At 39.7% G+C, this 13251-nt stretch overlaps 1 protein-coding gene across 1 annotated transcript; it reads right to left on the minus strand.

Annotated features, from left to right (window-relative positions):
- Positions 1-2571: 2571 nt before the first annotated feature.
- Positions 2572-11964, minus strand: serinc1 (serine incorporator 1). The gene is made up of 10 exons (XM_042503840.2): positions 11803-11964; positions 10798-10959; positions 9124-9317; positions 8829-8908; positions 7724-7861; positions 7121-7290; positions 5502-5592; positions 5199-5340; positions 4847-5068; positions 2572-3643 (listed from the first exon to the last, which is right to left on the minus strand). The coding sequence occupies exons 1-10, from the start codon at positions 11839-11841 to the stop codon at positions 3505-3507; spliced, it is 1377 nt and encodes a 458-aa protein (XP_042359774.1). The 5' UTR covers positions 11842-11964; the 3' UTR covers positions 2572-3504.
- Between the last annotated feature and the right edge of the window lie 1287 nt (positions 11965-13251).

Raw genomic sequence — 13251 nt, forward strand, 5'->3', positions numbered from 1 at the left:
ATACAATGATGAGTCTCTACAAGCTATAATATGTCTTTTTTGGCCATTTTTGGGACATGTCAAAATTTGACATTTTTGCCATACTATAGTATGCGATTTTTGGCCATTTTTTCAACATGCTAAAATATGACATTTTTGGCCTTTATTGGTAATTGTTTCCACTTTGTATACTATAGCACTTCTCTACAAGCTATAATATGTCGTTTTTAGCCATTTTTGGGACATGTCAAAATTTGACATTTTTGCCATACTATAGTATGCGATTTTTGGCCATTTTTTCAACATGCTAAACGATGATGTTTTTGGCTTTTTTTGGCAATTGTGTCTACTTTGTATACAATGATGAGTCTCTACAAGCTATAATATGTCATTTTTAGCCATTTTTGGGACATGTCAAAATTTGACATTTTTGCCATACTATAGTATGCGATTTTTGGCCATTTTTTCAACATGCTAAACGATGATGTTTTTGGCTTTTTTTGGCAATTGTGTCTACTTTGTATACAATGATGAGTCTCTACAAGCTATAATATGTCATTTTTAGCCATTTTTCAGACATGCAAAAATTTGACATTTTTGCCATACTATAGTATGCGATTTTTGGCCATTTTTTCAACATGCTAAACGATGATGTTTTTGGCCTTTTTTGGCAATTGCTTCCACTTTGTATACTATAGCACTTCTCTACAAGCTATAATATGTCGTTTTTAGCCATTTTTGGGACATGTCAAAATTTGACATTTTTGCCATACTATAGTATGCGATTTTTGCAAATTTTTTCAACATGCTAAAATATGACATTTTTGGCCTTTATTGGTAATTGTTTCCACTTTGTATACTATAGCACTTCTCTACAAGCTATAATATGTCATTTTTAGCCATTTTTGGGACATGCCAACATTTGACATTTTTGCCATACTATAGTATGCGATTTTTGGAATTTTTTTTAACATGCTAAAATATGACATTTTTGGCCTTTTTTGGCAATTGTTTCCACTTTGTATACTATAGCGCTTCTCTACAAGCTATAATATGTCTTTTTTGGCCATTTTTCGGACATGCAAAAATCTGACATTTTTGCCATACTATAGTATGCGATTTTTGGCCATTTTTTCAACATGCTAAACGATGATGTTTTTGGCTTTTTTTGGCAATTGTGTCTACTTTGTATACAATGATGAGTCTCTACAAGCTATAATATGTCTTTTTTGGCCATTTTTGGGACATGTCAAAATTTGACATTTTTGCCATACTATAGTATGTGATTTTTGGCCATTTTTTCAACATGCTAAAATATGACATTTTTGGCCTTTTTTGGTAATTGTTTCCACTTTGTATACTATAGCACTTCTCTACAAGCTATAATATGTCGTTTTTAGCAATTCTTTCCACTTTGAACACAATGATGCGTCTCTGCAAGTTATAATATGTCATTTTTAGCCATTTTTCGGACATGCAAAAATTTGACATTTTTGCCATACTATAGTATGCAATTTTTGACCATTTTTTCAACATGCTAAATTATGACATTTTTGGCCCTTTTTTAGCCTTTTTTCCACTTTGTATCCTACTATCACACCATTTTTTAATCGGTTTTGACTACAAACTATATTATGAGTATTTTTGACGTTTTTTGATGATTTCAGAGGACATGCTATAGTATGATGTTTTTCCATGATTTAGACGACATACTACACTATGACATTTTTTCATGAGTTCGGACAACATACTATATTATGACGTTTTCCATGATTTTGGACGACATACTTCATCATGACTTTTATTCATGATTTTGGATAGTATACAATACTATGATGTTTTTTTCATGATTTCACAACATACCGTACTATGTTGGTTTATCATCATCATGTTGGACGACATAGTATAGTATAGCATGTCAAAAAACCCTATAAAAGTCACAATATAGTACATTGAAAAGTTATAAATAGCATGTCTAAAAAATAGCCTTGGTCTCGTATTTAGTATCTTGTGTAAAATCTGAAAAAAGTGATAATGCAGCATGAATTTCATAGTTTAGCTTGTCGAGAAAAACTGCAAAAATCAATAAGTATATCATGTTGACAAAAGAAATAGTATAGCATGTCATATGTCAAATGTTGTATAATATGTCCAAAAAAGTCACAGTATAGCATGCCAATAAAATGGGGAAAAAAATCATAATACAGTAAGTTGGAAAAATACTGGAAAACATCATATGAGAATGTTGAAAAAATTAATATTATAGCATTTCAGATAAAACTCAATGGTAAAGCATGTCAAAAGATAAAAAAAAAGATAAGTCAAAGTATAGCTTGTAAAAAAAAATGTCATTTTATAATGTGTCGAAAATTGAATGGGAGAAATCCTAAAGGTTTTTCCAAACCCACTCAGCTGCAAGTAGGAGACATGCTCAGGGTGTTGCAGCAACCCCCACCCCAAGGACCAGAATAGTATTCAGCATAATCAATGACGCAATTCAAAGATTTTTCATTAGAATTACTTCTTGCTTTAGAAATGTTTCCTATTTCCATGTTGTTATTACACAAATGCCAGAAAAAAAATACCCACTGCTTCTTTTTCCTCGCTTTTATTAAACGAGTTACAATATACTTTTACATGTCAAGAGAAAAACCTCATTAAGGATAAAAGCACAGGTGAGACAATTATACAAATGTACACACACAATGTGTGAGAAAACTACATGCTAATGTTAAACACTACCAAATAACTTATCACCTAGAAGGCTTCAAACAATCAATTTTACATTTAAAGTCAAAATCCAAATCAGAAGCAACAAAAATGGGAATGCCTTTGTTGTGTATGTGCAAGCTGGTAGAACTTAAACACATGATAGCAGGTGACTAGAATACCACACACACAACGCTACACAGCACTGCTCATGCCTGGCGATGGTGGTGAACTACTAACAGCTCTCGTCTCTCACAGCTGGAGTCCTGCTCATTCACAACAGAATCCATCTGACGACAGCACAATCTAGGCATAACAGCGTTTCCGTATGTAATACTGCAGTCAGAGTTCAAGTGTTACCGATCAAAGCAGTCAACATCCTCATAAAAGCTTCGGATACAGCTACTGTTAATGTCACATCAAGTTTTAAAGGAAAAGCATGCAGCTCTGTCTTTACAGAAAGAAAACCATCCACTGGGAGTACACAGGATATATTTACAATGGGGGAAACCACGGCAACAGGCTGTTGAGGATTCACAATGACGCTAACACCAGAGGAGGCTGGGCTGCAGTCAAAGCTGGGAGGTTTAAACAGCACTTTCTATCCATCATCCCTGCAGCTTCAACAGACTGCACAGACAGCCGCCAAACTGCACGGTCCTCAAACAGCCGCTCTGAGCGCAGCCCCGGCCCCTCCGGCGGTAACTGACGCGGGGTTAGCTACCTACTGTTTTACTGACTTTGCTGAAACAAAACACAGGTGAAGCAGAGCGTGGATGGATGCTTGTATGAGCGGCGGGACAGTGCGTGTATGTTTCAGTCAAAGTCTCTGTTGACCAGGACCAGCGGAGCCACCAGCGTCCACACGTAGAGGGCGATGCAGATCCAGCTGGAGGAGATCTTCACCCACACCGACGGCCACTTGCTGGTCATGGCCTCATAGTTGGCGTCAGGGCTGAAGGGAGAACAGAGATAATTATACTCTGCTGCCATCAGTCTGAGTTCCAAAAAATGTTAAATATTCCAGAAGTGTTTTCAAAAAACAGAGAGAAAACAACTAAAGTTGTAGTAAAGCACAGCGTTAAACTGAATGAGATTTTGTTCAATACTGTCAGTTCGTGTGAAGCCATTACTCTGAACTCAACTTTTATACTTTTGTATCACAATGAAATCTATTGTGTTCTGACGAAAAAGTGCCTCGTTTAAGGGAATACTTCACCCATGAAATGATCTTTTGTATATCAATTACTCAACCCGTGTTATACGTTGAATTCATGAAGAAAACGTGCGTGTCTCACAGGATTTAATTCTAGCATGGATTAGGAATGACAGTCGATCATCGCAAAAATGAAAACCGAGAAAAATCTCCATGAATTAAATTTTGAAAAACAAAAAAATTATGTCAAAACATTTGTTTACAAACTTTCACACAATCCATTCAGTATAATATAAGTCTAACTTATCCAGTCGGATGCCAGGACACATGCATTTTCCCTAAATCGTTACTATTTCAAACTGAGCTGAAAATTAAAGCCAGACTCCATTGACAAAAACAGTAATTTTACCTTTATGAAGATGGGAGCTGCTGGTCTAGCTGATTCCGTGTTCAGTGAGGTAAATTTACTGTTTTTGTCAATGGAGTTTGGCTTGAGGAGAGCGTATACACTTTTTTTCAGCTCAGTTTTAAATAGTGAAAATGCATGTGTTAGGGAAGTACTGAGCATAGGGCTGCATAAATGAGACTTGGATAACGCTGCACAAGTTGTGTGAGAGATCGTACACAAATGTTTTGACATTTTGTTTTGTTATTGTGAAACGCAGATCCCTATAACTTAAGATTCATCAAAACATTTCTTCATTTTTGGATTCTTTGTTTACTGTGGAAGCATGCGGAAAAAAACAATGTTTCCTTCAGGAAATCATTGAAACAGAGTGAGAAGCTGAGGGTTTAAGTATTGTTTCAAACCCCAGGATGGCAGCAAATCTATTCGTCTGCTAACTTTTATACATATTTATGAGTGTTCAGTAAAAGTGCTTTTTTAAAGGTGAATATATCTTCTTCCTCTGCACCATAGAACTGTTGTCCAAAAATATTAAACAAACTCAATTATCCACACGGTTGCACTGGGTCACAGTGTGGCAGGACTGTGAGGCTTACCTGTACCAGTTGGTGAGCGTCATCATGATGTAGAGCGACGCCAGGAACAGCATGAAGTGGAAGAAAGAGTAGGAGTAGGTGACGCCGTCCCTCTCATTGTCCACAGCCCTGTTGACTCCGCCCTCCTCGAAGCCGTCAGTCTGAGGCCCGTCTTCGATCAGAGCCGACTCGTCACTGGTCAGAGTCAGCTTGTTCACCTGGGCGTTGGATGAGTTACGAATACTGCAGACGAACAGAGGAGAGAACACAGTGCGTTCAAACGTCTGCGCAGAGAAAAAGACAACCTGCAGGAAATAAAACTAATGTGTGAGTTTCTTCACAAGCTGAATGATAATCAAAAGGTCTTCCTCACCTGGAGTAGAGGACACACATAAGGAAAAGGATCAATCCCACAATGCCCTGGGCATCCCACCACTGAACCACATGGTCCTGGCCTGCAGGGCTGGTGCTGTTCAGCCCGATAATACCCAGAAGGCTCGGGTTACATTTCCTGTCTGTTAGACACAAGAAAACATTTTCATGTTTAAGGATTGACAGATTACTGTAGGCTGCATGAGCTGTGTCCACAACAACATTTATTTACAGTCTCTAGTAGATTAAAGGCAGAGCAGGCAGTTCAAATATTGCTCTATAAATAATAAAGATGCTGTCCTACCGGGCTCATTGGTCATGGCAGACCAGGTCAGGTACATGGTGTACAGGGTAACCAGGGAGGACTGCAGCAGGCCAGACCTGGGCTGGGACTCCTTCACAAACAGAACCGCGGACATTAGCAGGAAAATCGATCAGTGACCAACTCTAACGACCAAAAGCACTCAGCTCGGATGTGTCCCAGCATTACGGAGGAAATGGTCCCTAACTGCTGACGGCAGTCTGTATATCAGCACATTTGATATAATAACAGTTTTTCTCTAAAGCTTCTTTATCACCCATGGTTTTCCCTCACACCTCTAAGTGATCTATTCGACATGCTGTTATGAACAGATGTGTCTGATTTCGGTCATGCTTGCCACTGCAATGCTGCACAACATCTTTTACAGCAGTCCAAAAGATTTAAGTGTCTTGGATTTGAGTTAAAGGTTCATTTCTACAATTTTCAGCCTGCACCCTATTTCCCATGTGTTTTTTTTGTCTGACTGATGGGGACAAAAATGTTTTAAAGTGGTCAAATACTGAGTAAGGGGGCTGCACATGAAAACAGTGAAACAGGCTGCAATGTAACTACTCAGAGCAACTGGCACAATCAATTTACGTCCACTTAAATGCCCCTGACTAGCTTAGATTGTTATTTTAACTGTCTGGCAACATTATGGAAAGGGTTCCTATAGAGATGGGCCTTTTGTTTGAGTTAAAATCCTTTTTATTTAACCAGAAGCAGCCCCAACATCTCTGTCATAAAACCCACCAGACTCCAGTTAAACAAACAAATTTCATCATCATTAAACACACCTTATTCAAAGTCGACTGAAACAAAATAACACCTTGGTTTGTCTTTCCACTGTTCCCTTAATCTCCAACTCTCATTTGTTTAAAATACACCCTTAATTTACCCGGTTTGATGTGAAAATATGCCGCTTCTATACACGCTAGAATTAGTTTATTTAAATGGAGTCTGTTGGGTTTGGCGATAGCAATTTTGAGTCTGGTAGAAAGAGAAGATTTTGCTCTTCAACAAAAATGCGCCTCTCTCTGTAGAGATCCTTCCCATAATGTTGCCAGACGCTGAAAACAATAATCTAGACTGTCAGTGGCAAAAACAAGCACTTTTACTTGATGTTATTTGATGATGCACATGACTGCAGCTCTGCTGCTCAATGCTGGACAAATTTCAAAAATTGTCATTCCCATTGATCACATAGTCATAATTAACATTTCCTATGTTAAAAGGGTCTATGTTAAAAAATATCAAAGTTGACCATTTAAGCACAGTCCATATGCATAAAATGGAAATCCTCTTATAAAGCATTAGCACTGTAATTTAATTGCTATTTACGACATCTATTTCACATCTGTCATTCCTGAAAGAGGGATCTTTTCTCAGTCGCTCTTCCTGAGGTTTCTACCATTGTTTTCCCCTGTTACAGGGTTGTTTTGGGGAGTTTTTCCTTAGACGATGTGAGTGTTTAAGGGCAGAGGGATGTCGTATGCTGTAAAGCCCTCTGAGGAAAACTGTGTTTTGTGCTAATGGGCGTTATAAATAAAACTGAAATTGAAAACTGAGAAACGTGGTGAGAGAACTGATAGCTTGTGACGTAAAAGAGAACTGATGCGAACCTGGATCTGAGGCAGGATGGACAGGACAGAGGCCGCCACACAGAGGAGCATGTTAATGCTGATGAAGACCTTGTTTTCAGTGCAGCCGTCAGAGTGGGTGTAGTAGATGTAGAACATGACCAGAGACACCAGAGACAACAAGTAGTTCACCGTGGTGACCGACAACAGAGCTGTGAACGCAAAACACAAATTCATCACATATATGCCTGGCAAAATGACACAACAGGTTTATAGACAGACTTTTCATTGAGAATTCAAAGGTAGCAAACGCCTGTAAGAGATATTATGATCCAATCTTTTACGTTTTTGCATGAATATATTCTTATTAGTTTAAATGGAAAGTCTTGGAGGTGTTCTCTTCCTGACAACAATAAATAAACTTCTTAGATAAATGCTGACCAAACAGACTCATTTTTGCATGATGTCATACTTTAAGACCTTTCTTGTCTCCATGAAAGATGTCACCACAAACTATTAATGAGTAGTTTATATCCATCAGTCATATAGAGCAGCCAAAACAACTGCAAATAACGCTTTTTTAAGGTTGTAATTGATAAAGTTCTTTATGCACATGTTAGCTTCATAATAAGACTGTCACCATACCTGCATACCAGCAGCGGGAGTTTCCCTCCTCCATCTTCTCCACCCAGGACTCATTCCAGGAGTGGGCAAAGTCAATGAGTAACACCAGCTGGATGAGGATGAAGCAGAAGGCTCCGGCCATGCCGACATAGAACCACACTGTGAGACACACGGAGCGAGAGTACGTTACTACGCCGGCACAGTATCTGCAGGTTCTTATACAGCCAGAATCTAAAACATTTCATTGCCTTCTTACCACTTTACACTGATTAAAAAAACAACATGACGACAAATTGATCTATACCTGTTCTGTGGCAACTAAGTTGGCCAGCGAAAGCTTACTCTGGGCTGCCAGGACAGGATTACGAAACGAGTGGCTATTTGCACCCGGTTGAAAATAGTCGCACTGTAGCTACTGGGCTATTTACACACAACAGTGTTATTAAGGATCCCGCTGCACGCTGTGATCGGCTAATACTTGTCGCATCAACACGTCCACACTTCAAGGTCGGAGGCAGTTAGAGTTAGGGCAAAGAGGGTCAGTACTAGCCACTCTCGCATATTCTCTGAGATTAAAGTGGGAAATTTGCAAAGGAAAAAAAATCACAAATGTAACGCCAGAGAATGAGGTGACGCAGTAAAAAGAGAGACACAGTCTCAAAAATAATAAGACACTTGGGTAAGTGGATTAAGGACAGAATATTCCACACAACAGACAACAGTCTGAGTCCTGTGTGAGTCTATAGCCCCTTTGAAACTGACTGTTTAAAGCGGAAATATCGCGCCGTTAGCGACACCTGGTGTGTCAGGGCCTTAACGCTGTTCTCATGATAAAAGCCATTAAAACCCCTCAATTAAGCATCTGATTTTATTGATTGAGCTGATTTCATTTCAAATGAAATGACATAAAACTCCCTTTGTTCAATTTTCGGTGATGCATGGTTTTGAACAGCATGCCAACAATATGAACATACCATATGTTGTTTTCTTTAAAATGTTCATGAGGGGCATTATAAATCAGCTATGATGCCATACTGTACGACGGTTAAACCCTGTGAGACCTGGTGTCCATTGTCTTTATGTCTTTTATTTAAGAGGAGAAAAATGAATGGACAAGAATACTTACCAACAGTGAAAGGACCCTCTGCGATGAAGAACGATCCGATAGTGATGGCCACAGCTGCAGCAAACTTAAAGAACCAAAACCTGCGAGTAAAATTCTGATATCAGTCGCTGGCAAAAACTGCAGGATTTAATTCTAGCATGGATTAGGAATGACAGTCGATCATCGCAAAAATGAATTGCTAACACTTTTGATAATGGATTGATCAAATGGGCTATATCACAGGTGATAAATCCAGTAAAGTTTATGTCCTAGCAGACAGACGAGGTGGTGTTGGGACGGACGGGTGCTGACTCACCCGTTGTGCAGCGCAGCTCGGGGGTCCTGGCTGCTCTTGACTTTGATCATGAGCAGAGAGAAGAGCAGGAAGAACATGGCCATGCCGAAGCAAACGCGGTACACAGCCTTGTAGCCCACCAGCACATCGCAGTTCACGTGGCCCTCCACGCCGGGAATAGACGAACCCGTCCCTCCTTCGCAGAAACCTGGAATCTACGGCAGAAAACAGAGCAGAAGCTGTGAAGCAGAATCACAGACTTTCAGATCAGAAAGCTGGCATGCAGCACAGGGTGTCCTCCGCCCACTAACAGAGCTGCTGCGCTCTCCTTTCCAAATTTAATGATCTCTTTTGGGAAGTCTTCTCAAGGCCTTCAAGATCAAACAGAAGGACCAAGGAAATGAGCTCAACTCTTTGTCTTGTTAAAACTCAAAGTGAGAGTCTGTCTTAAAGCTGAGTTTGGATTGCTTTAAGAAACATTATTAACTTTTTTAAAAAAAAATACCGATGTACAAATTTCAAATGTATAAGCATCACCTCACTCATCAGTGCCACCCCTACTATCAAATAAAACATCGACTAGAACAGCCATTCTCACATCACGGACTGTTTTATCATTCTAGTTTTTGGATTTGGGAGAGTTGTTCATTTTTACTAATATTTAAGGGCCATCTTCGAACCATAGACATAACATTTGAGTTTTGAAAGTGGACATAGTTCCCCTTCAAGTCAAAGAACCTCAGACAAAAGAGAAAATGTACACGCAGGAAAAGCTGAGCCCTATATCAGGAACTTGAGCACAACAGAGAGGATGTGGATGAATGGCTTTTGAAGTTATGCCAAAGGAGCTCTAAAATAAACCATGTTAACCTTCGTTATGGTGAACCGTTAAGACAGATGTGCACCATTTATGTGTGTGTGTGACACAGTATTGCAAATTTTGTACATACACTGAAATGTTCATATTTTCTATCATGTAAGGTTCTGGCTTCTTCAACAAAGTTACACGAACACAGATTCATTCAACTGAACACGTTTTTTAATTTTAGAAATCCTGGTCCTATATTTTCTCATGATTTTTGTTCAATTAATATCAGTTTAGGAGAGGTCTCCAATGTTTTTCAAGAGAATGAAGGGAGCCTTTCAGGGGAAATATAGGTTTCTCTGGTCTAAAGGACAGTAAATTGTCTTTCAACAATCTATTGTGAGTAGAGAGTGAAAAAGCTTCCATTTAATAAGTATAAGTCGCCTCGTCAACAAGGTGATGAAGGTGAAGACACGTTGCACGCCTCAGGACAAATCTGGCTGTAGAGAAACTCTAAACAAGGGCACAGTGTTGTATGAAGTGTTTTGAGTACTCATTTTTTTGTTGTTTTTATTATGGGAATGCCTTTATTTCAACAGACTGCATATGTTATTATTTTCTTGTTTGTTTGTTTTATAGTTTTAATGTATCTATTCTGTCAATGGCGATATCTCAAATAAATTATTATTATTATTATTATGTGTCATAAAAAAGAATATGTACTGACTGCACCATTTGCTGCTACCACCTCACTACAAACGCTCCTTCACAATAAAAGTCTTCTAACCACCACATTTTGCAGTAAAAAAAAAAAGGGGGGGTAGGTTTCAAGCGCTGATGATTTTTGATCTAATAGCATAATGTGTTTAATAGTGAGAAACTCTGCGTACCTTCTTGAGCTGCCCCTCCATGCCGGGCATCAGCATGATGCAGGCGATGCCCACTCCCAGCAGCAGGAAGAAGGCGTAGATGAGGCGAGTCACCGTGGAGTTATTTCCACTGGGGCAGCATCGACACAGCAGGCAGGGGGCGCTGCCGCACAGGCACGGGATCTGCACGTAAACCAGAACAGTTAATCATAAATGACAGACCGACAGATAGATGGATAGATAGATAAATAGATAGACGGATAGACTGATAGGCAGAGAGACAGGTGGGCTGGCAGGCAGCCAGACAGTCGGACAGACAGATAGCTCTAACATTAGGCATCATTAAGGAAAGTAAACCGCCTCCTTCCTGCAGTCAGAGCCCGTGTATGTGCCCCTCTCTTCGGCTAAATGTGTAGCTGTTTGCCTCCACATGTCGCAATGAGCCCACCGTGCTGCTGACTGCAGCTGATACCTGACCTGTTTACACGCTGCGGTGTCGCAACAGCTAACAGCTAACGTTACACCCCGGCTGCTTTGTTGACATCTTCCACAGCCGCGTGTTTACAATCTTCACACACAAAAAAACCACCAAAAGACGTCAAAAATGCTGTAACGTAACATTAATACTTATCACAGTTAGCAAAAACAGGACGTTTAGCCGAGCGGAAGCGTCGAGGCTAGGCTTGTTTATGGGTTGTTGTTTTTTTTTTTAGGTTAGCTTAGTTTCCAAACAAAGGCAGACGTAATGTAGCCCTACAATTAGCTTCCGAGACTACAGGAGACAGTAACTCGTCCACATTACTAATTAAAACCTTTATATCAGTGTCATAAATGAGCAGTTAGTGATCTCTAATTAGCTTTATTGTGTTTATTTATGTCCGCCTGCGTCACAGTTAATCACCCTGACGGCCTCCTGCCGTTTGTATTATTGCGCAGTCATTACAGGCTCCAAGTCGAATAATGACACAGCGATAATAAAACATCCACTGCTTTTAGTGTCAGCCACAAAACATGCGTGTCACTCACCCAGCTCGCCATGGAGCACAGTCCCAGCACGGCTCCCATGATGGCTGATGTTTGCTGTTTTCTGGTCGGTCGTTAGATGGCTGGAGCTGCTTTGCTTTCCCAGAAGATGGATGATGCGCTGCCCCGCTTCTTCTTCTTCTCACACAATGTTCGGCAGTGTGGGTGCGCATACGCGTTTTACTGCCCTCTACAGGACGACTGCAGCACTACCCCCTCAGTCTTTATGCACATACACAAAATTAAATATATATTTGGGGACTGTTTCTTTTTTTAATTGGGAGGGGGAGGCGAAAAATAGAGAGGCACGTCAAAAGAAGCACTGGGGAGGGACTTTTTTTAAAAAAAAAATCTTGGTTTAGAAGAAGGGCATAACGTTTTAAATGGCTGTATTTTGTATTTATTCAACATTTGCAAATTCAAGTGCTCATTTCCAACACATCAACTGAACTGAGTACGTTCTAAAATCTGACACTGTGGTCACAGACTTTGTGCTTCTGGGTGTTCTGACAAAGATGCTTTATTTTACTATAAGTAACATCATTGTAAGCACATTGTTGACAGCAACTCCAATGCACTACATCAAACAGGATACAAAAGCCAGTTAAAAGAAGAGAATAATGAAAGTCCTTTGTAAATAATCCAGACAGGAGATTATATACAGTCATAAAGTGAACAAAGACCCGGACAAAAACTAACTGTACAGCTATATCTTCAGTCCAGTCAGTAACCCTGTGATGTCGCTCCTGTATATCCACAGGAAAATATATTGCTTCCAACACAACGTATCAACAGAAGCAGGACTAAAATAGAAAGAACAAACAATACGTCAAACCGAATAATGCTTTTAGGTGTGGAGCGCACTGTTCCTCTCATTAAACAACAGTCTTGTGTCTCCCATCTCTTTCATCAGTGTGTTCTCGGACTGGCCGTCCACAGTGAAATGGCAAAACTATAAGAAAATAACTACCTCTCTTTCTTCTTCGGTTGGAAAACAGCAGTTTTTGGTCAGTATTAGGATTGAATACAAAGTATTTGACAGACAGCAACATATCAAACCTCCATTCTTTATCTTCCTGACTGCATTTCATCATATTTAAACCAACAAAACAACAGTTTGTTGTGTTTCTATTGTCAGGCAACTCTCCTGAGTGCAGAACAATAATTGGATCAACAGTCATAGATGCCTGATAACAAAGGACATTCATCAGGATTGGTTAGCTCTGTTCTTCTCTATTGTTGTTCATCCTCTGCGGCCCTGGAGGAGCTTAAAGTCTGAGAAAATGACATCATAGTGATGTCATCAGGGTCATTTCAGCATGTGATTTGAGACCAAACAGGAGGTGGGAATTTTTGAAAGACTTTGGTGTTTAACAAGTGGGGAGGGTCTAATGTAAGTGATGAAGTGGGAGGAGGCGTTCATAATGATTTCCTCAGTGTTATTTAATCCAT

This window comes from Plectropomus leopardus, chromosome 16, assembly GCF_026936395.1.
Source record: "Plectropomus leopardus strain MGB_pleo_1.0 chromosome 16, ASM2693639v1, whole genome shotgun sequence".
Classification (NCBI taxonomy): domain Eukaryota; kingdom Metazoa; phylum Chordata; class Actinopteri; order Perciformes; family Serranidae; genus Plectropomus; species Plectropomus leopardus.

Coding starts and splice junctions, on each gene's coding strand:
- serinc1 (XM_042503840.2), bottom strand. CDS start 11,841: ATGGGAGCCGTGCTGGGACTGTGCTCCATGGCGAGCTGG. Junction 9,318..10,797: donor TGGAGGGGCAGCTCAAGAAG/GTACGCAGAGTT, acceptor TTTCTGCCGTAG/ATTCCAGGTTTCTGCGAAGG. Junction 7,862..8,828: donor AGAGGGTCCTTTCACTGTTG/GTAAGTATTCTT, acceptor TGTGTCTCACAG/TGTGGTTCTATGTCGGCATG.